We start from the raw sequence: 25,610 nt of genomic DNA on the forward strand, positions 1-25,610 counted from the left end.
GAATCAACAATCTCGAGAGGTTATTGATGTAATATTGGTTGAGCCTAGGTCTAGTTGAAAAAACAAAAATTAATCATGCATGCCCTACAAGTCGTCTGACTTGCAACTTTACAGTGTATCTGCTACGCTCTTTTATTCTCAATATGCTGTCTTATTACCAATAACAGCAGGTATGACGGAGTGAGCTCGAAGATACGGTTAGTTCCCCAGCCATGGAAACCCAGTAAAACATCTTAGAGGCTCGACCATGACAAAAGTGTGTCAATGATGCCAGCCAGTAGATTTCGAGACAAAAGGACATTTTGACTCGTAGCTCAAAAACATCGTAAAGGCGAAACATCAGAACTGGGTTGTATTTCTGCAAGCACGCTTAATCGACTTCTATGCATGTCATTACTTGAGCCTTTCCTCTGGAATCTGGTATCAGCGCTTCCTCAGTGCTAGAACTAGCATTCTACTTTGCAATTTCGACACCGTTGGTGGCACCTATTTCAGACACACTGTCAGCTCTGATAATACAACAGCAAGCACAACGCATAATCAAAACTTACCAAGAGCCTTCTTGATATCACCGTAGATGGCGAACTGACCGGCAGTCAAACCACCGACCATGACCAATCTGGTAGGCAAACCAGCAAAGGAACCACGAAGACCCAACTCGCCGGCAATCTTGACCAGGCGCGAGGCAGTACTCTCACCAGGCAGACCCTTGGTCTTGTTGATCTTGGAGAGCATGGTATCAGCGGGTTGAGAGACGATGGCAGCGGCGAAACCAGCGAGGAGACCAGCACCGAGGTTGACGCTTGTGACCGTGCCGGGGCTCAGAGATGACTTGTCGCCCAACGAGTGGAAGATTGCTTCGGAGAACTTTTCAAAGGCGAGGAACTTGGTGACGGTGTAAGGGATTCTGTTGTTTTGTCAGCTTGTCTTACACGCGGATGTAGGTAATAATTGGAAGCGTTTCTTACTGCTTGAACAGGATGGGGCCGAAACCTGAGTAGAAGGCACCAGGACCCTCAGTTCTCAGAATTCTGCTGAAACCACCAACCAAACCATTGGCAAATCCGGGAGTAGAGACGAGACGAATGCGGGTAGCTTCGAGAGGACATAAAGCAACGGAAGCAAAGAACTCGGCACTGGCAGCAGAGACGGCGTAGACCATACCACGGTTGGCTCTTGCAGTCTCAAGACCAAGGTAGTCGATCGACTGCTTCTTGAAGAACTCGTAACCTCCGAACTTGAAGGCACCCTGGACGAAGTAACCAGCAAAGGTGGGGCCGACACCAGTCAAGAGAGCACCGGCACCCTCATTGGCGACGACTTGACGGAAGGTAGCGATGGTGCCGCGGTTGTAGGTTACGGGATCAAGCTGGATCTTAGTCTTGACGCTGCGATGGATGAGTTACGAAAACATGATGGACATCAACATTGCGCTTACACATCGACAGGAGTGAAACCTCCATGTGTGATGGAGCAACCCAGGGCGCCAGCAAGCGCAAAGCGAGCATAAAGGTCGATACCCTCAGGGTTCTTTTTGGTCACGGCCTGGGCCAACGAAGGAGAAGGGGTAGCCATCGCGAATTCAAAAGTCCGAAGAACGATGGGACAGGATGCGCGATAGAGTCACCAAGTGTTTATTTAACAGCAAGGAGGTTGGGAAGTTGCGATCCTTCTCGGGGATAACCGGCATTAGAGGTTGCACCGAGTGAGAGGGAGACCTGCAAGCAGGTTTTGGCCATTGTTAAAGTCCTATCTCCCTGCTTGGCGATGCACGTGGTTGGTTGTATTCACTGCGGAAGTGCAAGTCGTTCTTTCCATCTGGAAGCGTGTTCGTCTCTGCTCTTGAATTGGCTTCACTTCTTGGGTCTAGGCTGAGATGGCAGAAGCTACTCTTGAGGCGCACTCTTCTGGTGATAGCATGAAGAAGCAGCTCGATGCTATATCGATGGAACAATATAGTGTAAGACCAGCTGCCTGCTGATGAAAGAGGCTTGGTATGCCGGTTTCACACGAGATCGCCCATACAGAATCATCTTGGCATCTCAGCGCACTCGAGTCAGGAGCAGCCATCGCATTGTACAAGCATGGACTTCCTCGTCCTATCATATACTTATCCTGATCGCACTCATCATAATCAATCTCGGGCTTCACAAACACGAAGTGATGTCAAAGTGGTCGCGCTCTTGACCCTCGGTGAGTTTGCGAAGCTAGTCGGGAACCTTGTCGTCGATCGGGCTTGGCAACGTTGTGCCGCAGAGCCCGACGTGTTATTGAGCCTCGGCCGTTTTATCTCCGTACTTGCTAGCAGTCTTTACTTTGCAAGGGACGAAACAATCGGCAAGGCATCCAACATGACCAACAACCACACTGTGACACTATCATGCAACAGGTCATCTCTTACATGCAGTATACCGCATGGAAAGAGAACTAGGTTCTGTTGGTCTCTCGCATAATCAAATAGTCTGCTGCAGTGTAGAGTACACCAAGTCCAAGGCAAATTAGATAGTCCACAACTAGTTTTTCCCTATATGCATGTGAAAACCTCGCTCTCTCTCGTATCGTTATATTCACCAAGGAATATGAAATTCTCACTCTAGTGAACGTCGCCGACCAGTATCAACTTGACTCGTGTATTCACTCCTCGGCCTTCATCTTAAACTCTGTCCCCGCCAAAACCGTTGTCGAACCAGAAAATTGCATACGGAGAACGAAGGATAAATATCGCAATCGCCTCTTCTCATCACGTCTTTCAACATCACCTTCTCGACATCAGCATTCCCTCTCTCTTTGTTCAACTACACGCACGTGGAATCTTTCTTGATCCACACCCCTAAAATACCCCACCTTCAACTTTTCGGAACAACAAAACAATGCCATCACTGGTTTCAGAGTATGCGGCCGGCACGCTGTTTGGTGCTGCGCTCTTCGCGGCTGGAGTCTTTGCGCCTAGCACAATCATCGCGCAGATGAGGCTGGACGACTATACCATGGTCAGAGCAATGCTCGGTGCAAGTGCTACAAGCGCGTAAGTTGACTCTTTCCTATGCTTTCAATCTAAAGAATCACATCTGGTTTGTTGTGGTGGAAAAGTTTTGATACTCGAGATTATATCGGGACTTCGAACGTGTTGAACTACGATTTCTTCAAGGTCGTACACTGACATCAGCAATAGCCTAGTCGTCCACCTAGCCGACTCTACGAAACTCGCAGCAATGAAACCTCGCACTCCCCAATCTATTGGCTTCTTCCCTTACGACGGCAACATCATTGGCGGCAGTATGATCGGAGTAGGCATGGCGTTGACCGGTGCTTGTCCTGGTACCGTTTTCGTTCAAGCGGGCGCGGGCCTTCCCAGCGGCATGTACGTTCTTGGTGGTGGCATCCTCGGCGGACTGCTTTTCGTCTCTGCTCAACCCAGCATCGCAAGACTTCGTGAAAGCAGAGGAAGCAGCAAGGTAAAGTCGGAGCTGACTATCCCGAAGAGCTTCGGCGTAAGTCCATGGGTCGTTCTTGCCATGTGGGAGATTATGTGCTTCGGCATGCTGCAGCTCCTTTCCGATCTCAAGGGCCCTGCCACAGGAACACAAGGTGTTGTGTCACCTGTTTTCGGAGGTCTTCTCATCGGCGCCGCACAAGCTTGTGCCGTCGCTCTGACTCGCCACACTGTCGGTACTTCTGGTGGGTTCGAAGATGTTGGTCGCTGGCTGCGCAACGTGATTTCTGGCGATCCATCGAAGGGTCCCATCACTGCATCTGTCTTGTTCGACTCTGGCATTGTTTCTGCAAGCGCCTTACTTGCCCGCTTCTTGCTGCCTGCTGCTTCCGCACAAGCATCGTCGCATCTGGTATCGCGATCCACTGCAGTAATCGGCGGCGTGGTCATGGCTTTCGGTTCGAGATTGGCAGGCGGTTGCACATCGGGACATGGCATAAGCGGTCTTGCAACGTTCTCGTGGGCCAGCCTGGTCTCGGTCGGTAGCATGTTCGCTGCTGGTGTCTTGACTGCCACCTTGAGATGAGATGGAAATCCAGGAGAGTTGTGGTTCTTTGCAATTTTGGCGCGGTTTCCGGTTTTATACAGTGATACCCAATTTCCTTATCCGACAATCCAATTCTCGCTTGCTTGGTATAGACGAAAAAAAGAATTGACATTGGTATATTAGTCGCAGAACACAAGTCGATATCCAGCCCAGTATTGAGAGGGAGTATAAGTATCTCTGACAAAGGAGTGCAGAAGAAATATAGTCAAGGAAAGGCAATCGTAGTCCGTATAGTCGTGGTAGGGACAATATGGTGATCATGAGACGGAGCAATCGGTGAACAAGCCTGGAGGTTTGGGAGGATACATCTTCCCGTCGACTTCCAGGGCAGGTCCGCATGTGCACCGTTGCTCTCTAGGGACCTTGTCCATGACAGAAGGTATATGCTTTCCGCATCCCCACCATGACACTTTCTCTGCACAGACAGTGTTAACAATCAATGCTTCAAGAAGCCACAGATGGGCTGGACTCACTGCACTTAGGGCAATCGGCTCGCATGCACATGATGGCTTATGACAGGAAACGGGCGGAAGCTGTCAGAGAGAAGGAGGTCGGATACAGAAATGAGAGGTGGGGGGAAGCGATGGCTTAAAGCAGGGATCCTTTGAAACCGCCAAATGTCCTGTCAAGGGGTATGTGCATTGCATGCTTATAGCCAAACGGTTCTTGGTTGCAGTGCCCTCTACCCATTTGGTGTAGGGAGAATTAGGTCGCCGTCCAATACTTCTTAGTGTCGTTGGCTGCAGCAAAAGGATATGGATCGCCTAAACCTTCCTTTGGTTAGGAAGATATTCCCTGGTACCTGGCACATTGAATGCATAAAAGGGGTTGTGCATGAAATTATGCATAAAGCTAGACCGAGCCAGGGTAGATCGGCTCGACGTGCATGAGACCGTGGAATTCTTGATTCTCAACCATGTTCAGCATGGCTAGCCATGAGGTGTTTTCGGAGCTGTTTTTCATGCTGATACCACTGTCGTACTCTGTTCCGTTCTTGTGTTGGCTGACGTCTGGTGATGCGAGAGTGCTTGTACGCAGCACTTCTGAAGCCACCTTCTTGACTTGCTGGAGCACATGGCCGGAGATGGCCCAATTTCGGCTCAGCGACTTGAGTAGTCCAATGATGAGGGTGACTCGGTCGCGATGCTGCTCAGTGCCTGCATTGGCACTGCAGGCGGACAATTGAACGATCGCGCCAAGAACAAGCCCACATACGAAGAATGGAGTATGCTTCTGAACTGGAACGCGGACAGCAGCCAAGTTTGAGAGCTCCTTAGATGCATTGGTTGCCTTGACGGAGTGTGAGTGTTGTGTAGATGCAGGAGTCATGTGTCTACCCCTTTCCGCGCATACAATATTGGCCGTGACCGGAAGTGTGTTAAGCAGATCACTGCGAGGGAGATGAAGATAGATCGTAGCGCAGTGGATGATCATGTGTCCCTGGAAAAGCATCTCATCCACCATATTGTAGACGTTGACCACATCTGTTTTAGACTGTGGTAGATTGTGCATCCATCCAGCCAATGCATTGTCGACCACTTGGACCTGGTCTTCGTTGTGAGTCCCTGAGACTGACAATACTCTGGCCAGTATTCGAGCAGCTTCAATGCGGTATGCGAACGATGAGAACTGTAAGTCCTCGTCTGCAAAGAGTCGCATATCGAATTGCTCGAGGGAATGCGGCGGTGGCAAGCAACCTGCACTTGCATACACTGCTTCTTCACAGGGCAGCAAAACATCTGAAGGGACCGTATTGCTCCTGAAAGAAGGCTGTTTATGAAGAGCAGCCATATAGCCATCCATCACGTAGAGCTCCCACCACGTTCTTCTAAGGCTCTCCTCTAGGATAGGACTGCCGCCGCCATTCACTGCTGCGAAGTTTCTCAGGTTCATCTTGAGCTCGATGGCTAGCTCCACGGCTGACTGCATCATACATGCAGCTTCCATAGCTTCACCACGCGCATGCAGAGCAATTGCAAATAACAGCCGTGCTTGTACCATGGACGGGGATTTGTCGATCACGCCTCCAGGTGCAGTGAGATCAATACTCGTCCGAAGGATATCACTCGATACTGATGACGAGTAGTGGCTGCCAATGAATCGAACCACTTGTCTCAAGTACTCGGGATATGGCTGAACATGGTAGAAGTATGCTGGAACCAGAATTGGATGGGCAGAAAAGAAGTTGGAATAGAAGAGATTGACCAATTCATCATCGTCTATACTCTCACTGACTGGAGAGTGTTGATAAGATGAAACTAGGTGCTGTTGATCTGGCGATAGCGCAGGTGTCATACCGTACGTATTGGTGAACCCACCACTCGAGCCATCATGAACGCTCGAGCCCGCCAAACTGGGGACCGTAGGCGAGGTCCAAACAGATTCTTGGCTGGGTAACGTGGTTGCGCTCGTGCCCTGATGGTAATACATTGGAACATATTCGACAGTGGGTGGCTGGCTGTCATTGCAGTCACGGATCCGCTTGGTTCCGCGATATCCACGCCTTGATGGTGTGTAGTTGCAGGGCATACCCGCAGTGACACAGCGCGTGCAAACGGGTTTTGCAGCATCGCATTTCAGATGCTTTTGTCTGCAGGCGTCGCAGGCCAAAGGAGAAGGCCGAGCTGTCAAGGTGTCGTCAGATCCAGCCATGTTTGGCAAGGCTTGATCTTCTGGAGGCTCGTGTCTGTTTGAGTGTTTTTGGATCGATGTCGCACAGTCGCAGAATGTACAAGCGGCCGTAAACGGTGCGTAGGCGACATGTTGAAGGGCGATAGTTTTCGTCGGGCTTTACATGGTCCCCGGACGGCGATTAATCTGGACAAGGCTGGCGCGAGGCTGCCCGGCATCTCTTTTTTGGCAGCGATGGATAACTTCCCGCAGTACTTCTCAAGAGTACATGCAGGATGAGATTCGCATTCATTTGAGGCATCAGGCAATGATTGGACACAAGTGGACGAAGTTCAATTCGTGATTTTCTTTCTCTGAGTACAATTATCTGTTCAACTGAATTCCGTTGAGACTGGTGCTTCTCCCATCCATACTGAAACAGATGGCAAGAAGTCCATACAGACTCCCTTGAAAAGCTCCTTCTCCTTCATGGCAATGTCTTTCCTGGTAAACTCTTTCTAGCATGGATCCCGCTAAAGTGGTTGCCGAACAAAAGACACATACTCGAGTAGTCCACGGCTGAACTGAGAGAGGCGGAATTGCAAAATATAGTATTAACAAACACACATATGGCGACCCTCTTCTAGAGTCATATCGAGCAGCCGCATCAACGCAGCATGATTTCGTAACACACGTCATGCAACAGAGGCTTATCGAGACATTTACATGTAGTTCAAAACCAGGCACGAGTCTTTAGATGAAAGTGAAAAAAAGGCAGAATACGTCCTCGTTTGGATATCTTGGTGGTAGAGGTTTAGTAAGGACCGATATGCGAGCAGAAAAGGAATCAAGAAGTGTCTATCGTGCAGCCAATTCCCCTGGTATGGTTTTATGTACAGACCGGCTGCGTCGTTCGAGAGAAGCGGCCCACCATGTGAAGAGATATTCCCGAGAAGTTGCTGTGTTTCGATCATATATCACAGCTGTATTCGGTCTGAGGAGGAAGCATTGGTAAAGGAATTCGGATTGCGTATGCTGAAGGGGTATGTGCGTCTACTCGTCTTCGGGGTCGGCGAGGATACCCTCGGCCTCGAGTCTTCTTCTGGCCTCCTCAAGAGCCCATGTTTGAATGCTGGTGAATTACTGTCAGCATCACTGCTGTATCCCGGGCAAAATGAACTCGAAAGAACAAACCTGGTGTCGGGCTTGTATGCGTAGCCGATAACGCCAAAGGCCAGACTGCCAAAGAAGCCCCAGTAGAAAATCTTCTCCCAGCCCTCATCCTGGTACTTCTCACCGGGCTTGACGCCGAAGAGGATACCGCCCGGAGGGTCGAAGTGGTCGTCGTGTGAGGCGCCGCCGCGCAGTTGTTGTGTGGTGGAAAGAGCTCGGCGCGCGACGATGGTACGAGGAGTCGAGGCGAGGGCCGACTGGACGGCGCGGCTCGTGAAGGCAGTTGGTCGTAGCAGGGGCATGGCGACGAGAGATGTGTGTGCTTGTTTGTTGCTCAATGCAAGAGTTGTTGCTGACCCTCGTCGCTCGCAGCGAGGTTCGAGCCGGAACCGATGACTCTCCGCCCGGACCAACTTCATCTTGTCTTGGCAATTTTGAGCGTCGGAACTGTTTTTTTTCTTTTTGTCCTCGTCGAACAATTTAATAATTCTATGCCATCTCTATATATATTGACTGTCAGATATTCTAAACTTCTGAGGTTCCCAGAACACCCTCGAATGGTCTGAGTGTAATCGTGCCGCTCGTCGGCTTATCAGGCTGGCCTGCTGTATAGTTGCCAGCAACCCATTTCTTAACCTTGGCAGCCTCAGGAATCTGCCACTTGACTTCGTCCTTGGAGAAGTTCAAGGCAAGAACGAATGCCTCCTTCTCGCTCGCACGCTTGTATGCAAACACCTTCTTGTCATTCTCATCGAGCACCTGGAAGTCGCCATAGACGAAAACGTCCTTGTGTTCTTTCCTGTTGGCAAGACCTCTCTTCCAGAATTGAAGCACAGAAAGCTTGTCGGAATCATTCTGCTTGCGCTGAGCTTCTGCATTGACCTCCTTGTAGTCGTCGTTGACGCGCATCCAAGGAGTAACGTCTGCCTTGCAGAATCCAGCATTGGGCTCTGCAGACCACTGGACCGGAGTGCGTGCGTGATCGCGAGCCTTTCTCTGCAACAGGTGGTGAGCAAAGTCCAGCTTTTCCTTGTTGCCAGGGTACATGTTGTTCATCTTGTTCCAATAGTTGATGGACTCAACATCCTTGTACTCGTCAGGCGACCACTCAATTGGCACGTTACGCATACCAAGCTCTTGACCCTGGTAGACGTACAATGTACCAGCAAGTGTGGTCATCATCAGACAAAGCAGTTTCGCGCTCAACTCGCGGAACTCGTCGCTGTCGTTGCAGTATCTTGACACAGAGCGAGGGTTGTCATGGTTCTCAACGAACAAGCTGTTCCATCCGTCCTTGTCAATCATCAAACGCTGCCAGTGACTGAAGATCTTGCGGATTTCGTCGGCATCCCAGTCACGCAGCGTCATTCTGTACTTGCCAGGTTCGTTGTCAATATCGACCTGCTCAAAGATGAAGATCATGTTCAGCTCCTTCTCATCCTCGCGTACAATCTTGAGGATTTCATCTTCGTCCCTGACAAACGGCATTTCGCCAACTGTGATGGTGTCGTACTTGTCGAGAACCTCTGCTCTCATGTTCTTGAGCCATTCGTGCAAACGAGGTCCATTACAGTAGTACTTGAAGCCTGGCTGATACTTGTGATCAGGAGCGATAACATCTGCATCTGGGAAGGTCTGGACCTTGGAGATATGGTTGATGACATCCATACGGAAGCCCGAGCATCCGCGGTCCAACCAGAAACGCAGCACATCGTGAACTGCCTCACGAACGTCTGGGTTCTCCCAGTTCAAGTCAGGCTGCTCAGCAGTGAAGAGAGACAAAAAGTACTCGTCAGTCTTCTCGTCATACGTCCAAGCACTGTTCTCCTCTCCCAAAATTCTAGACCAGTTGTTGGGAGGTTGGCGATTGCCATCTTTGTCATACTTGGCAGGCTTCCAGATATACCAGTCACGCTTGCTGGACTGCTTCGAAGAGCGAGAGTCGAGGAACCAGGCGTGCTGATCTGAGGTGTGGTTGACAACCAAATCCATCATCAACTTCATGTCTCTCTTCTTGAGCTCGCTGATCAGGTTGTCAACATCCTCAAGACTGCCATACACTGGATCAATGTCTTTGTAGTCGGCGATATCATAGCCCATATCAGCCTGGGGGCTCTTGTAAACTACAGGAAACAATCAGCATATACACTCATATCCTAAGCAAACAAAACCACTTACTCGGCGAAAGCCATAGCACATCAACACCAAGATGCTTCAGATAGTCCAGTTTTGACGTGATACCAGGAATATCGCCCCAGCCAGGCTTATTGCCCGCTCCAGAGTCTAGGAACGAAGCAGGGTACACCTGTTCAGACATCAGTATTCGCCTTCATCCAATTGACCATCCAATTCTGTCAAAAAGAAAAAACGTACCTGGTACACGATTGCCTCTTTCCACCAACGCTGCTTGTTGACGGACATGTTTATGATTTGTGATAGTTATAGAGGCAAGTGGTGTCTTTCAAGTGCAGTTGAGGGTTGGCCACATGGTTGAACCACCTAATGCCATCCCCACATATTATGCCCCGCTGTTCTGCCAAAAGGCGTAGTCGACTTCGTCATTTGCGGTGTGGACAGCATGACAACTTGCAGAAATATAAACTTTATTACACTGATGGGCTTTTCTTTGCTTGTACCACAACTCACGGGCATATACACAGATATGAACAAACTATTCAACTATTAAAAAAAGGCACACACACCTCAATCGAGGTTTCATTCACAATCATCATTTTAAGGATATGGTCGCGAAGTGTGTGGGGTCATGCTCCGGGTCAGGGTCGTACTTATAGCAAGGTCTACAATCAGGAACGACGACATTGCTGCCTTACAAGGATCGATCCCGTGGCTCTGAGTTATCTGAGGGAATGACTATATTGTGTCTCATGTTCTGTGGTTATTTTTGCTTGATCAAGGCTGTAGTTGCTGAGTTATGCTCTTCCAGCACTTTTTGCGCATCTACAACAGAAAGATATCTTGATTCACTGCATGCACAACAGGCAATCATGGCCTGCATATCCTACCACAAGATGACCATAGCCACTAAGCTCTTACATGTGTTAAACATGTTGAGGCTAGATCACTGCACAGGACAAGCTCAAAAACAAAAGTTGAAATAAGACACAATGTGAATTGGCGGCTATAAAAAATATCCATATGCGCCATCCGTCTGCAACAAACCCTGCCCTTCGTTTGCAACCTCCTCTTTCGCCGATCGCCAGGAGAGAAAAAAAAAAGGAAGAAGAGAAAAAAAAGATACAGCCCCTCAAAAAGACAATCCATCCATTCATGTCCACACTGGAATATGATCTGCGAAACAAAAAGAGTTGCGTGCGGTCTGCGTTGCCGCTCTCTCTAATTCAATACTGTTGTCCTCTAGAAGCTCGCGGGTTCGATATCCTCGACTGAAGCCCTGAGGCCATGACCTATCACGAACGGGCTTGGAGAAGAGCCGTATCGCACAAGGCCCGAATTGAGATAGCCTGGTAGCAACGGCGGAGCGAGTAAAGAATCTGGTGCACAGTGATGGATAGGAAAGAGAATAGAGATGGTCACAAAGAGTAAAAAGTCGTTTCATTAAGGTGGGGTATCCGGGTGAAAGAAGCTGAAGAATCAAGACGCCGAGCGCCCAAATCGTATGCAGCGCGTGTCATGAAAACTTTTTGGAAAAGAAAGGCGGAATCGTGTAAGGCGAGTTAAGTCGCTTAAGCCTTCTCCTCGGTGGCGGCCTCGGCAGCAGGAGCAACGTTCTCGGAGCCGTTGGCAGCAGGAGCACCCTCCTCACCACCCTGGGACTTGAGGTAGTCGTTGTAGACACGCATGGCCTCGTCAACCTTGTTGCGGAGAGCGGCGTCGTCGGTGGTCAGGTCAAGGAGTTCAGCGTTGTCCATCTCGAGGAGCATACCGGTGATCTTGCCGGCAAGCTCGGGCTGCTGCTCGTGGATCTTGGGGTAGAGAGCCTCACCGAGCATCTGCTTCTGCTGAGCAGGGGGAGCAGCGTTGAGGGCGTTGACGTCAAGAGCAGGGGAGGCGGAAGGAGCCTGAGGGCGCTGCTGAGGGAAGCCACCCATCTGGCGAGGACCGCCACGGCCGAACTGCTGACCGCGACCACCCATGTTGGGGCCCATCATGTTAGGGGGCATGCCGGGCATCATAGGCATGGGACCACCACGGCCGGCACCACGACCGCCCATCATCATCTGGTTAGCAAAGGCAGGGTTGCCGTAAGCACCGGGAGGGAAGCCCTGCATGGGAGGAACGGGGTAGCCCATAGGGGGCTGGCCGTTGGGACCGCCGCGACCACCCTGCTGAGGGAAGGCACCACGCTGGCCCTGGGGCATACCCTGCATGAAGGGCATCTGGCCACGGGCGGGCATGATGGGCTGGCCGTTGGGGCCGAAGAACATCTGAGGCTGCATGAACTGAGCGGGGATACCACCAGCGGCGGCGGCCTGCTGCTGCATGCGGACCTGGTTGCGGGCCTGGATGCTGGCCTCGAGCTGGCTCTTGCGGACATCCTTGCGCTGGGCAAGAGCAACGTAGAGGGGCTTGTTATGCACCATCTTCTGGTTGAGCTCGGTGACAGCCTTGGTGGCCTCGTCGGGGTTGCTGAAGCAGACGAAACCGAAACCCTTGCTCTTACCGAGGATCTTGAGCTCGCCGCCAATCTTAACCTTCTCGAGGTCCTTGGTGACGGAGTCAACACCCTCCTCCTCCTTCTTCTCGGCCTCAGCGGACTCCTCCTCCTTCTTCTCCTCGGTTGACTCCTCCTTGGTCTCCTCACCCTCCTTGGTCTCGTCCTTAGCGGGCTGGGTGTCACGCATAACCTTGGCGGAGGTGATGGAACCGAAGGGCTCGAAGATCTTGCGGAGCTCCTCGTCATCGATGTCGTCAGCAAGGTTCTTGACGTAGAGGTTGACGCCCTGGTACTTGTTGACCTTCTCCTGGCGAGCGGCCTCGTACTGGCGGCGGAGCTCCTCCTCGCGCTCGTGCTTCTTCTGGGCGCGGCCGACATACAGCTTCTGTCCGTGGAAGTCAGACTCGTGGAGCTCGTCAACGGCCTTGGAGGCGTCCTCGTGTCTGGAGAAGTTGACGAAACCGAAACCGCGGCTCTTGCCCTCGTTGTCGTGAGCGAGCGAAGCGGAGGTGATATCGCCGTACTTCTCGAAAAGAACGCGGAACTCGTCGTCGGTGACGCCGGTGTCGATGTTCTTGACATAGACGTTGGTGAAGTTGGCCTTCATTTCCTCGAACTTGCTCATACGGTCCTTCTTGGGGATGTGGTGACCGACAAAGACCTTCTTCTCGTTCAAAAGCATGCCGTTGACGCTCTTGATAGCAGCGTTGGCAGCCTCAGCAGTCTCGTAGTGGACGAAACCGTAGCCCTTGGAGTTGCCGTGCTCGTCCTGGGCGACCTTGCAGGAAAGAATGTTGCCGAAAGCAGCGAAAGTGTCGTGAAGAGCCTTGTTGTCAATGGCGACATCGAGGTTCTTGATGAAGACGTTGCCCTGACCAGTCTTGCGGAGGGCGGGGTCACGCTGAGACCACATGATACGGCAGGGCTTGCCCTTGATGAGGGTGTAGTTCAGCTCCTCGAGAGCGCGCTCACCATCGTCGCTGCTGTTGTAGTTGACGTAGGCGTAACCGAGCGAGCGGCGAGTGACGGCATCACGGCAGACACGGATGGAAGCGACCTGACCGATGGAGGAGAAGAGCTCGAAGAGCATGGCCTCGGTGACGGAGGGGTCGAGCTCACCAACGTAGAGGGAAGCGGAGTTTGAGGCCTGGTTCTGGTGCTGAGGAGGAGCGGCGACATCAGCAGGGGCGTTGGCACCGTTGACATCGGCAGAGGGAGAGGCGGGCTGAGCGGCAGCGCCGGAGGGAGAAGTAGCTTGGACGTCAGACATGTTGTTCGACTTTTGCGATTTTCTGTACAGCGATACGTCAGTGCTTGTCTCCACACAATGGATTGGTTCTGTCGAAAATCTGCGTCGCGGGGTGTTGTCGTCCAGCACGAGGCGCAAGAAAGCAGTGAGAGAAGAGAGCTGGTAGGGAAGTCGCAGGAGTGTATCTAGAAGTGGAAGACGCTTGTTTGCAGCTGCCGTTCTGGATATGCGACTGAGGGCTCTCTACGTCGAACAACTTTCGCAGCGACCGGAAACGTGTGGATGCAGGCGTAGAGGCGAAGCGGGCTTGGGCGATATTGCGCAAAGGCAGAGGCAGTGTATGCGCACCTTTTTCTTTTGAAGAGACGAAAAAAAGTATTCCTTTCGATAGACTCGTGTGGGATGGATGAACCTTCGCAACTAGACGCTGGGAAGGCGCGATATGGGCTTTTTTGGGATTTTCAAATTTTTTTGGTACCAGTGGACGAGTCTTTATGAAAGGAAGTGCGAGAGCACGGAGGGGTTTGGGTGGTGATGGTTGCGGGTGAAAGAGTTCTTCAAAGGATGATTTTTGCTTCTCTGCCAAATCGTTGTCTGCTCGGCAAGACCCGCTTCTGTCATGTGAGCCCCTCTTTGTGCGTCCATCATCACTTCTTTCTTCTATCGTCACTTCCAAATCAAACTCTGTGTCCGCATCCGGCATTGTTCGTCTGCTTCCTTCCATTCATATTCACTCGCTTCCTGCCATCCATGTTTGTCGCCCCGGCTATTCAAACAAGCGCTACACATCAACAATCGTCACATGTCCAATCATGCTTGCTCAGTTGATAGACCCTCGCTTACCTGACTCACTATCTGAACTTGTTATTTGCTACTTTAGATTTCCAGACTCTCCTCCCAGCCGCCACTGTGTTCCAGCCATGTTCTGACTCTTCCAATACAATCTTCAATCGATGCTCCCAAAGCCTCTCTCCACTGACCTTCCACCTCGTGCACCTTGCCTTGCAAGTCTCCAGTCAATTCCTGTTCCTTCTGCTTCTTGAAATGCGCCATTTCTGCCTGTACCTGACTCGCACTTTCACCTGCTGCAGTGCGCTCAATCTCTTGCAATCGTAGAGCAGCCGCTTCGGTCGCATTATGTATCTCGTGCAAGAGACAAAGCAAGTTTGTCTGCGCCTCGATGAACTGATATGCTGATTTCTTGGCATGTACCAGAATGGTATACACGTATTGCAGAGGGAACTCGTGATAGGACATGTTCTCCGCGAGCTCGTTAGGAGGCACTACAATCTCAAATCCGTCCAGGTTGTCGGGCACTTTGTGCACAACTTCGACCAGACCTGGTGCGATGTCCCAAAACGCAGACAGCTGGATTTCAACTCCTCTCGAGATGTGTCTCTCCACGGTCTTGCGTAAGTGGTCGTATCTTTCATTCGTTTCTTGTGCATTACGAAGTTGTCGTCTCTGGCGGTCACCTTCGAAGTAGCCTTCGGCCTGGCGCAATTGTACTTCGCTCGCGTTCTGCCGATAGTTTGTCAAGACAGACGCAGATTCTCTCGCGAGGAGGGCAGTGTCAACATCGAATCGTTCCTTGTGAACATGCTCCCTGCTCTCAAACAACCACTTCAGAAGCGTGAGCTGCTCAACAAGCTCAGGCCTCTCATCTCCCTCAGTCTGAGCTAGCAAGTTTTGGTCGCATTCAGCCTCTGCGTCGAGTGCCTTTGTGAGTTGATCGATATAGTCGTCACAACTTCGTGCATGCTCTATAAGCATTTGACACACGGGCGCATGAACTCGCTGCCGGAAGTCTTGACACTGTGTTTCGGCCTGACGCAGTGCATTCGCGGCCTCGGCCTGACGAAAAGTGAGCTCAAGTTGACTGACATCATTGTACGATATCTTTCCTGAATTGATGGACGCTTGTGTCTGCGAGCGGAAGTGACGAAGTCGTTCTCCGGCTGACGTTCGCCATGACTGGCGGCGGCTGATTTCGATGGCTTCGTGAGCTTGGATAAGTTCGCGAATGCTCGAGAGGTCTGCTACGGCACGATGGTTCGCCCTGAGTGTGCTCAATGCAGGATGGCTGTTATTGACAGCCGGATAGTGGCGCGGATATGGTGGAGGGAGTGTGATAAGTCTTGTAACATCCAGAGCTGATCTGCCTGTTGGACGACCAACAGGTGCTTTGTTGCGAGGCGAGAGTACAGTTGCCGAGGGCGGATTCGAAGGAGTGTACAAATCATCCTCTTCATGCCACCCAAACTTCTCTTGAGGGTATTCGTCAGGTCCATACTGGAAGGTCTGCTTGCTGGTACCAGGTGTCGGTGTGCTCTGATTGGGTGAAGGCTGTGCAGCAATAATCAACTCCTGAGGATGCAGACTCATGTACTTTGTCTCTCGCTTGGTTCGCTCGAGTCTTCTACCTCCGTTACCAAACGAGCCATCCACGCTATCTTCCCACCATCGGCTGGCCGATCTCCCTCTAGAGCTTTCTTCATCCGGCACAGTACTGACAGCCATGCTAGGAATTGGCGAAAGGCACGGCTTAAATTTGTCGCCCCATGGATTAGGAGGTTTTTTGTCCTCACCATCCTGGCTCTCGTCGGCCAGCGACTCTGTATCAGTAGCTGGCGTGAGTTCCGCAGTAGAAGCCATAGATGTGTTGAAGCTGCCATCCATTTCGATCATGATATTTGCACTTTCTGGACTCGCGTTTCGACTCATGAATCTAGTAGTATCATGCTCAGCTGTGACAGGCAACGGCCGCCACATATCACGCGTCAACTCCATGATGTCTCCAGCCATAGTGTTGAAGGCTTCCGAGTAAAGTCCTCTTCGTAATCTTGACTCTTGAACCATGAAACTTGCGAAGAGCTCCAATCGCTCTCGATCATTCTGGGCAGCAACTTCCTGACCCATAAATACTTGATATCGTTCCAGACTGGATTGGGCAAATTTTGAAAGATCGATTGACTTTGAGGGGGTTGTATCGCTTACAAACCCGCTACGAGACTCGTTGGTTGTGGGCTGTGTATCGCCCGTGTGGGTTGATTGGTTGGAGCTCTGCTCGCTGGGAGTAGTAATATGATGCAGAATTCCCTTATGCGGTGCAGCGATAGAGGGCGTATAGGGAGGCGTCAATATCGTCAGATCTTTACGTCCATGTCCCGAGCGGCGTGTATACTCGGGCGATGAAGGTTGAGCGGGGCTAGACTGAGATGAGGATGACTCAACAGCCGCGGTACGTCTTGCTTGCAAGAAATTCTCAGTAGTAGCCAGAGTGAGATTAACAGGTCTTGCAAAATTCGGCGTGATGTTACTCGAGACATTGTGGCTCAGTTGATCTTCCTGGAGGATATCTTGACCCTCCCTCTTAGCTCGACTTCTTGACCTTCGCTCACGTATACTATCCGTGATAGTTTCTCTGTCTGCTGCACGTCCACTGTTACTCTCAGTGCTATGGCCTTCTGCGGATTGTACAGTATTCACACGCAGTTCAATAAAGCCAGGAATGTTGTCCGAGTCAGGGTTCCAATCCGAAGGCGTCGGAGGAATCTCTCCCAGAGTGTTCTCATGCCTTTTTCTGACCGGCGGAGGTAGGGGATGCTGGACCACACTCGAAGAAGTCGCGGCAGCGGAAACTTCTGAAGTTCGCCTCGCATATCGATTGAGACTCTGAGATCTATTCTCTGGTGGAGGTCCTGGTGGGGGAGGAGGAAGTGGCATTCCAGGTTCCCAACGTGATGACTCTGGTGACTGCCTGCCAGTAACAGTCTGCTGAGGAGCCTGTGTTATGATAGCCCCTGTGGAAGCGGCACGACGAGAGGCTGGGGGTCGTGCATTGGGACCTGCAGATACTACAGGTACTTGACTATGTAGAGAACTTAGGGTAGATATCTGATCAGAGCTATCAGATCGTTTGACACGGGCAGCAAGTCCGGAGATACTAAATCTCGAACGTTGAGAATCTCCACTAATTCTTGAACTCGAGCGGTCACGAGAAGAGGTTGGAGGTGGCGGGAAATGTGCTGAGGGTCCGCTTGGTGGAGTCGAGTGATGACTTGTTGTATTGACTGACGATGATTCCACCGATAGAGGAGAATGGATAAAGCCTGTGGCAGGAACCGACCGCATCGAGCGAGAGGTACTGTCAGGCGGAGGTGTATATGGTGGTGGTGGAGAAGGCATTAATGCTAGAATCTGGTTATCGAAACGTGCATGCGAAACTTGCCGACCAAGATAGTGATTGTGTTTAATGCGATGCAAAAGATTCTACTTACTTTCCATGCCAGTCGTGTCTCTAGTAACTCGCCGAGTGGGAGAGAACGCCAAATGCGATACACTGTTCTGTCCCCACTGCTGGGGGTTATATGGTCTAGACGCCGCCATAGTCAGAGTACTGTGAGTCAAATGTCCGCTCCCGAGAGGACAGAACATGGGACTAAGTGGAGTGCTCAAAGAGGAACCATTGTCTCGAGGTGACTCTTGTGATCGACTGGAAGCATGATACTGTAGAGTCGGATGAAACTGTCCAGATGATGGATACCCACCATACTGTTCGTTCATTCTTTATCATCTCCTCAGTGCATGCTGTGGAGGATGTCAATTTTCAGTACGTCGTGAAAGTTGCAGAAAAGGAGAAAGAGTCACGATATGCGACAGCCAGTAGTTCATAAGAAGTCCGTGATCCAGACAAGCCACAATCGCTTTGAGAAGCCCAATAATGACCAATTCGATGCTTGTCTACAAGACCTACGCGACGTATGGCAAGCCATTGTTTTGGAGACAATCCTTGATTGGTCGCCTGCATAAAGGTAACCGCTGGGCGCTTACGGGTGCTATTCTAATCCGAGATTCGCATCTGGTCGTGACACCTGCATCAGGGCTAGAAAGTGCCCAGCATGGGCGCTTAGAAAGGTCTGGAGACGCTAAGATGGACGCAAATAGCCTTTCTGAATTTCGGAAAGCGCTATTACCATCTGAGCGGTACTAGAAGACTGTAAACCTTTTCTCCGCAAGTTTCGAAGAAGTCTGTGTCAGGAGGAGGGAAGAGCGACTGAGGTGACACGGGGTGAATGCTGCGGTGAAGCCTTGGCACCTAGAGCACCTCACTTTGTGACAGCTTCTTCTCGCCTTCCAGAAACAGTGTCCCAGGCAAGGAATATTCCTCTTCCTTTCGATGGACCTAGCTACAGAAAAGCATGATAACCCCGCTGGAAGCATGAGTAATCCATGGAGGAACATTAGTTTCGGGCAGTTCAGGGCCACATCTGATCTTCGGAAGTGACTTCGCATCTTGATGGGCTGTACTGTTGCCATTTATCGGCTCGAAGAATGTGTTAGATGATGAAGTTATGACAATCTGAGGCTTACGAGGAGCTGTATATTTGGCTTGTACTAAAGTCAGATGATGGGGTATTTGAAACAGAAAGAAGGATATTACAAGGTATCGCCGGAACATGGTATGCACCCGGAAAAGAGATCAGCCACCAAATGCCATCGAGAGGCAGGAAGCGAGATAAAGACATTAAAGATACTGCAAATCAAATGCGGCCACCTTCGACAACTTCTCTGCCGATAAGCTCCAGAAGACCAGCCTCACTCGTACGCCGCCTTTCGAGCACCCATCGCTTGCCACCTGTGGAATCCTCCTCGCGAACATAAGTGATGTTGTCTGCACCACTACCAGATCGTGAGTGTGTTTGATATGATTGCCGTTCTGGAGCTGTAGCTGTATCCTTGGCTGCAGCCTTTTTCGCGGTCACAGGCGTCCCTGGCAATTCGGTTAGACCGGATGAGCTCTTCTTAGGAGTTGAGACGTTGTCTGCTACGAAGGATGCAAATGAAGGTTGCAGGGGTGAGTTGTGTGGCTGACTGTTGGTGATGCCGTTGGGCATCGACGTGTGGATTGGCGATGTAGGAGCAGGGCTTGAAGAATGATTAGATGGATTGTAGTTGGAGTTGCTGTCGCTGCTACGTTGCCAGGCCATTGGGACACTGCCGCTAGCGCGCGGCATGAAATAACCGCCAGGCATATTCTGTGCGGCCATGGTGGGACTGTAAGGAGCTGGTACGCCGAAAGACGAGGACAAAGAGTTGACACTGTTGCTGCTGCTGCCAAATGCACCTTGCTTGAGCCTTCGGAGATCTGCAAGTGTCATCTCATCTTCTTGTAGATGTTGCCAAGCGAGAGGGCTCATGCGCGCTGCTGCCATATGCGCAGGTGGAAAACCGGGCGATGGGAGAGCAGCGGCAAGAGGGCTGAATGGGCCGATGTATGAGTTACGCGTGCTGAATTCGCTGCGCTCGGTGATGGGAGTCAGATTAGGCTCTTTCACACTCTTCTGTCGTACGATCTCGATTCCAGGTGCGCCAAAGTAGCCACCGTTGATGGCCTCGACTGCATCAGGATCGCCTCCGGGACGTGCTCTGGCATAGAAACCAAACTCTTGGCTATAGAACCCTTCATCATCATTTGCAAGTGCTTCCGAATTCGCAGCAGAGATTAAGTCCGAATCATCGAAGGCGAAATCATCGTTGTCGTTAGGGAACTCTGGAGAAGAAAAAGTATCCTCTATGGTTGCACCATCACTGAAGCCGAAGTCGAACGCCGAGTAAGAGCCATGAGAAGCGTGCGTCGAGGCAGACATGTAACTCTGGCGCATCTGAGGCTGCATCTGCATCTGCATTTGCATCTGCAACTGCATTTGGTACGGCGATTGTTGTGGCATCTGCATCTGCGAGTAAGGTGGGATCTCCATCTGCATAGCGGCAGGCATGGGCATGGGCATGTGCATTTGCGCCTGCGAATACTGTGATTGTTGCGAGTCGTTGTTTTCGTCTTGTTCGTAGTCCTCTGAGTAGACAGAATCAGAAGCCGTTATACTGTTTTGTCTTGTGAATTTCCCATCCGCAGCGGCCCGATGTGCGGCTTCTGCCAAAGCGCTGTGGTATGCAGACAGGCTATGACAATCAGGTGGGCCTTGTTGCGAATCGTGTCGCGCTGCTTCATCCTGGGCTTCTCGTTGTTGCTCACTAGCACTAGGTTGAGAAGAGCTCTCGGAGAACGGTGATTCAGCAGAGAAATCGCCAGTTCCAGGATTCTGAATGAGGAACGGATAACCATTAACATTATGAACAGGCGCGTCTTGAGGGAAATAGCCTGATGAAGCAGATGCGGATTCGTGAAGATGTGGTGGTTGGTTAGGTCTTTTGAGATAGGAAGGATCGTCGAATTTGTTTTCATCAAAGGTCTCATCATCATTCTCTTCGTCTTCTTCGCGCACGTCATCAAGTTGTTCAATCATGCCGTCATCGAAATAGAAAGAGTTGGCGGAAGATGGTCTAGCCGGTTGCTGCTGGAACGAAGTTGACGATGTCCCAAGTGAAGGGCCTGATGGCTGTTGTTGCAATGAGATTGGTGGTGGGTTCGAGCGTAGTGGATTATGCAAAGCTGGTTGTATCGTTGGAGGGGCAGTGGTGGAGTACAAAGTGCTTGAAGAGGCCACAGACAGGTGGCCTTGACCGGAGTCTAGAGTCATGTTGGAGAGGCGTTCATGAAGACCAGAATTAGCATGTTCATAAAGGCCATTGGCAGGAGCGTCTTCCATCTCGTCATGGTCATACATAGCATCCTCATCAAAGTCATCCTCTTCGTCGTCTTCGTATTCATAATGCTCAAATGTAGAGGGATCTTGAGCAGCGTTTGACTGGCGAAGCTTATGTCTCTCTTCGAGCAGCTTCTCTTCTGCTATCGAGTCGTTTGCTATTTGGAAACTGAAACGCGAAGCTGTACTAGCCATATGCCTAGGTAATGTTGATGAGGGATTCGGCAGGAGATCCGGCGATGGTTGAGGTAACGGCTGAGCTGATAGTGAGTCGGGCTCGTTTCTTTCAGCTTTGAGCTCGCCGTGCTCGAGGATTGTCTCGGGAGCAGGCTCGGGTGATACAGGAGAGTAGACACGCTCGGGTTCGTGATACTGCCACCCAGGGCCACTCATAGCGCTCATTGCAGAATGTGGAGAATCAGAAGCAGGCTCAGACTGGGAGTAGTCTTCAAGAAGCTGACTCCGGCGGCCAAATGGAGGCATGTTGAGCGAGTCTCCACTCTGCTGCCATGAATTGCGAGCGACAAAGTCATTGTTCGCCAATGTCTCAGCATGAACACGGTCTGCATCGGGTTCGCTGTCAATGTGCTCAACGAATATGGGAGTGTGCTGGACCGATTGCCTCTTGGAATCACGATCCACCGATTCTTGCTGTGATTTGATGGATTCATTTGCTGTTGAAGGTTTTGTTGAAGCTTCTCCTAGACTCGGATCATATGACGGGGTGCGTCGAGTTCTGGGAGCGCTGAAGTCGTGTACAACGTTGCCCCTGATTCGCGGATCGTAATCATCTGGAAGGTCCATAGGCGGTATGGCCAAGTTCTTGGATGTAGTCTTCTCGAGCGTTTCGACAGCTTGTGCGGAACGTCTGCGCATAAGCAGATTGACTGGATTGAGCAGATTGAACTTGCCCTTAGACGACTTGTTTGAATGCAGTTCCGGCCTCTGCTTGGACGTCTTCGCATGCTGAGGAACTCCATTGATGGATAATTCGGCAGGGAGTGGGCGGTTTCCTGCACGAGGTTTGGCCTGGGCGGTGGTTGAGGTGTAAGGTACCGAGAGGGCAGCCAGAGGAGAGGCTGGTGACAAGTTTGGTTGCTGAAAGCTAGGTAAGGTGCCTACGGGACTTGTTACAGCTCTGCCTTTCTGCAAGTTCTGCGGGCGCGCAGCAGGAGAGACTGTGGGAGCGGCATCGCGGAGTGGTGATGGCGTAGAGAGGTTCGAAGACGACGAGGGCGCGGACTGTTGCGGACTCGGATCGAAGGTGAAAGTGGCATCGAGGCCCAGTCCCGTGGGTGGCGCATCGTCGGGGCCATCAGAGAAGCTCGGGATGGGTGGAAGGACAGGCGCTGTTTGCGAGACGGGCGATGACGAGGAGTGGGCGTGCGGATAGGGATAGGAGGAATGCACACGCTCGTTGGACGGCTTGGGCGACTGGTTTCGACCAAAATATGAGCCCATTCTCGAGTGATGGGCAGCGTCGAGTATCCGTCTTGCAGTGCTGCGCGGGACTCGGTCGACAAGGCGTTCTAGTTGGTCTCAGTCGCTGTAGTCTTGTCAGACATGATGTCTGATGGGATAGTAGCGACAAAAGATGATGGATGGCCCGGGTATCAAACACACAAGCTTTTGCAGGACCGCGGGCCTCTGTTTCAGCACTCCCGTAACACGGTAATTATTTGCAAGACGGCTTTCGCGAATTGACTTTAGGATATTCCTCTCTTCGCGTCACTACAAGCACTGTCCTGCTCAACTCGACTGTACAAGACTCGAGACGACGGTACGCGCGACACGGTTGCTAGGTTCTGCAACCAAAACACAAAGGTCCTTGTCCGTCGGCCAGCAAACGAGATGAGAGAGTGAGTCGCTCATTGGATCAAAGCACCCGCTGTTGATCAAGCCACACCCGACCTCGATTCGAACCGGCCCGAGCTTTGTCATTTCGTCACTCGTTGACTCGCGAGCACGAGTCGCGTCTGCCCTCGATATGCACGAGCATTCGACTCTTTTTCCATCGCCTGACCCGTGCATACTGTGCACTAACTACAGACTGTACACACGAACTAATTATCTTCTGTTCCGTGAAGAGCAAGGCTCTGCTACCGCCGTTGTGAAGCCTCGTTGATCCAAGGCTGAGTGATTCTTATCTCCAATTCACATCATCACGAGTCAAAGCCGTTGCTGTCCGCGTCGTTGTTGGTCAGCAACATCAGATCAGCCGCGTGCAGACCATCTTCTTTCCACGCCAACCCACAACCCAATCATGGCGCCCTCCATTGTGCATCTGCCCAATGGCCACAATCTCTCTGTCACGCCTGTTTTTGGCGGTCTGTACTTCAAGTCTGTTGACGCTCACAGCCATCACAACATTTTTCCTCCCGGCTGGACTATCACCATTGAGAGCGAGGACAATGATACTCCCGCTACTCCTAGCACTGATGACGCTCCAAGATATCGCGTTCACAGCTACAAACAACCCTCTCTCCGAGGCGATCACCTGTTCATCTCTAGCATTTCCAACCCACCTAATGAGCGCACTCCTTCACAATTCCCTGCATCCTCTCCTACTCGCCAGATTGCCATGATGCTGTGGGCCACCTTGTACTGGTATTTCCATCAACCTGAACCTGATCCAAAGATCACCAATACCACTTCTCAGGGAACAGCCGAAGCAGGAAGACCAAGGGGTGAATGGCGTATCAACATTAACCGCGAAGGCGTCTTCAGAGGCAAGCAGTTGATGCAGAAGCTGGAGCGCATGGGTCTGATTGCAAGCGAAGACTCTACGGTCGGGACTTCCTTGGACCCCAATACTTCTGAAGGCTGGTCTGCCATGTTTGTATCTCGCCGTCATTTCTGGCAGCTCGACCCTCGTATCTACCTCTTCACCAGCAATCCTCAGGTCAACTCTGCCTTGGTCTCACACACTCACGTCGATTCGAGACCGGACTCTCCTGCACTTGGTGTTTCTAGCAGTAGACCTGACTCGATCGTCGATAATGCTGGTCCAGTGGTCCCTACTGGTGGCAATCATGGTTTGTGGGCGCCTCCCGGCCAGTTCAAGTCGTCCTCGCACATGCCTACCTATTATCCACCTGCACCAACCCAATACATCTTCACTGACAACGTCCGCCATCCCGTCCGTCCCAAGCCTCCTCGACAAGGCGAAACCTTCTATACAAGATTCATTCCCAGTCTTGGCGAGTATCTCTCGTTCCGTGTTGCGTCTTTATCTAAGCGTCCCGTGCAACACATTGGACCAGTGTCGGATCCAGCTCCTGGGGCTTCTCCGCTCCGCGCCTCCGCAAGTGTAAGCGACTCGCAGGTCCCAACCATTGGCACCATGGATCATGAAATGAGTGATACTGAAATCCTCCATAAATGGATGAATGACGAGCGCGTTGCGTACTCGTGGGGCGAACAAGGCCCTATGTCCCACCAGGAAGAGTTCTTGAAAGCTGGTTTGACCAACAAGCACTCCATGCCAGTAATTGGTTGCTTTGACGGCAAACCATTCGGCTATTTTGAGATCTACTGGGTCAAAGAAGATAGACTGGGCTCCTACCTAGGTTATCAGGTGTCTGACTATGACCGTGGGTTGCACCTCCTGGTTGGTGAGCAAAGATTCAGGGGTTCTCATCGTGTCAAGGTTTGGTTGAGCGCGTTGATTCATTACTGTTTCCTCGCCGATCCTAGAACCGAGACAGTCATGTTGGAACCAAGAGTCGACAATGCAAAGTGAGTTCTCGTGTGGATACACGCACCTCGAAGATCAAAAACTGACGTTAAAACCACAGAGTAAAGCAGTATTGCGAAGAAGTTGGCTTCTTCAAAGAGCGCGAGATTAGCTTCCCGCACAAGCAGTCGAATCTGATGAAGATCCGGCGTGAAGCTTGGGATGCCCCAGCCATCTAAAGATTTGTCGCTTTATACCCATGTTGTGTGTACTAGACGGGGTCGAGTGGCCATAGTGATGGATGTAATGTAGTTAAAGTTACAGAGGTAGAGTTTGTAAAATAGTCAGTCGTTTCCGCGTGAACAGCCACATGGACAGTTAGCCGGCGGGGCAGAAAAGAAGCACTTTAGGCGGACGTTTGAAGATACAGTTTAAGCGATGCTGAACCTTAGCGATGAAACCCCAACCGCTCCGGAGTTCGCCCAGGTGGACGGACGTTTCAGACCGCAAGTCTGCACGACATTTAGAGATCTAGGCTTGCGTCACATTCGGTAGAGGGCGAGTTCAACCAACAGTGATGGGCATCAAAGGTAGGGAGAGTACGTATATGACATCGAGT

At 51.3% G+C, this 25,610-nt stretch overlaps 10 protein-coding genes across 10 annotated transcripts; 2 read left to right on the plus strand and 8 right to left on the minus strand.

Moving 5' to 3' along the window:
* Positions 1 to 454: 454 nt before the first annotated feature.
* M437DRAFT_53141 (mitochondrial phosphate carrier protein) lies at positions 455 to 1,575 on the minus strand (the record flags this gene model as incomplete). Its single annotated transcript, XM_041022481.1, has 4 exons — positions 455 to 486; positions 552 to 907; positions 969 to 1,388; positions 1,439 to 1,575. The coding sequence occupies 4 exons, from the start codon at positions 1,573 to 1,575 to the stop codon at positions 455 to 457; spliced, it is 945 nt and encodes a 314-aa protein (XP_040878003.1).
* A 1,325-nt stretch (positions 1,576 to 2,900) lies between these two features.
* On the plus strand, positions 2,901 to 4,013 carry M437DRAFT_13088 (uncharacterized protein; the record flags this gene model as incomplete). The annotated part of the gene is made up of 2 exons (XM_041018696.1): positions 2,901 to 3,025; positions 3,173 to 4,013. Coding segments are annotated over 2 exons (966 nt in total), but the record flags the coding sequence as incomplete, so codon positions are not given.
* A 284-nt stretch (positions 4,014 to 4,297) lies between these two features.
* On the minus strand, positions 4,298 to 4,544 carry M437DRAFT_53267 (uncharacterized protein; the record flags this gene model as incomplete). The annotated part of the gene is made up of 2 exons (XM_041022500.1): positions 4,298 to 4,455; positions 4,514 to 4,544. 2 exons carry the CDS (start codon positions 4,542 to 4,544, stop codon positions 4,298 to 4,300), a joined length of 189 nt encoding a protein of 62 aa, XP_040878005.1.
* A 348-nt stretch (positions 4,545 to 4,892) lies between these two features.
* M437DRAFT_76940 (uncharacterized protein) lies at positions 4,893 to 6,041 on the minus strand (the record flags this gene model as incomplete). The annotated part of the gene is made up of 1 exon (XM_041026715.1): positions 4,893 to 6,041. The coding sequence occupies one exon, from the start codon at positions 6,039 to 6,041 to the stop codon at positions 4,893 to 4,895; it is 1,149 nt and encodes a 382-aa protein (XP_040878006.1).
* Positions 6,042 to 7,703: 1,662 nt separating this feature from the next.
* On the minus strand, positions 7,704 to 8,125 carry M437DRAFT_86283 (uncharacterized protein; the record flags this gene model as incomplete). Its single annotated transcript, XM_041028427.1, has 2 exons — positions 7,704 to 7,782; positions 7,845 to 8,125. 2 exons carry the CDS (start codon positions 8,123 to 8,125, stop codon positions 7,704 to 7,706), a joined length of 360 nt encoding a protein of 119 aa, XP_040878007.1.
* A 223-nt stretch (positions 8,126 to 8,348) lies between these two features.
* M437DRAFT_53255 (alpha-glucosidase-like protein maltase) lies at positions 8,349 to 10,244 on the minus strand (the record flags this gene model as incomplete). The annotated part of the gene is made up of 3 exons (XM_041022499.1): positions 8,349 to 9,946; positions 10,002 to 10,128; positions 10,197 to 10,244. The coding sequence occupies 3 exons, from the start codon at positions 10,242 to 10,244 to the stop codon at positions 8,349 to 8,351; spliced, it is 1,773 nt and encodes a 590-aa protein (XP_040878008.1).
* A 1,283-nt stretch (positions 10,245 to 11,527) lies between these two features.
* On the minus strand, positions 11,528 to 13,729 carry M437DRAFT_86285 (polyadenylate binding protein; the record flags this gene model as incomplete). The annotated part of the gene is made up of 1 exon (XM_041028428.1): positions 11,528 to 13,729. The coding sequence occupies one exon, from the start codon at positions 13,727 to 13,729 to the stop codon at positions 11,528 to 11,530; it is 2,202 nt and encodes a 733-aa protein (XP_040878009.1).
* An 855-nt stretch (positions 13,730 to 14,584) lies between these two features.
* Positions 14,585 to 16,651, minus strand: M437DRAFT_52963 (uncharacterized protein; the record flags this gene model as incomplete). Its single annotated transcript, XM_041022450.1, has 1 exon — positions 14,585 to 16,651. A coding segment is annotated over one exon (2,067 nt), but the record flags the coding sequence as incomplete, so codon positions are not given.
* A 2,600-nt stretch (positions 16,652 to 19,251) lies between these two features.
* Positions 19,252 to 21,015, minus strand: M437DRAFT_53168 (uncharacterized protein; the record flags this gene model as incomplete). The annotated part of the gene is made up of 1 exon (XM_041022482.1): positions 19,252 to 21,015. The coding sequence occupies one exon, from the start codon at positions 21,013 to 21,015 to the stop codon at positions 19,252 to 19,254; it is 1,764 nt and encodes a 587-aa protein (XP_040878011.1).
* Positions 21,016 to 23,578: 2,563 nt separating this feature from the next.
* M437DRAFT_53106 (uncharacterized protein) lies at positions 23,579 to 25,230 on the plus strand (the record flags this gene model as incomplete). Its single annotated transcript, XM_041022472.1, has 2 exons — positions 23,579 to 25,053; positions 25,113 to 25,230. The coding sequence occupies 2 exons, from the start codon at positions 23,579 to 23,581 to the stop codon at positions 25,228 to 25,230; spliced, it is 1,593 nt and encodes a 530-aa protein (XP_040878012.1).
* Positions 25,231 to 25,610: the final 380 nt, after the last annotated feature.

The sequence above is a fragment of the Aureobasidium melanogenum genome (assembly GCF_000721775.1).
Source record: "Aureobasidium melanogenum CBS 110374 unplaced genomic scaffold scaffold_17, whole genome shotgun sequence".
NCBI lineage: Eukaryota > Fungi > Ascomycota > Dothideomycetes > Dothideales > Saccotheciaceae > Aureobasidium > Aureobasidium melanogenum.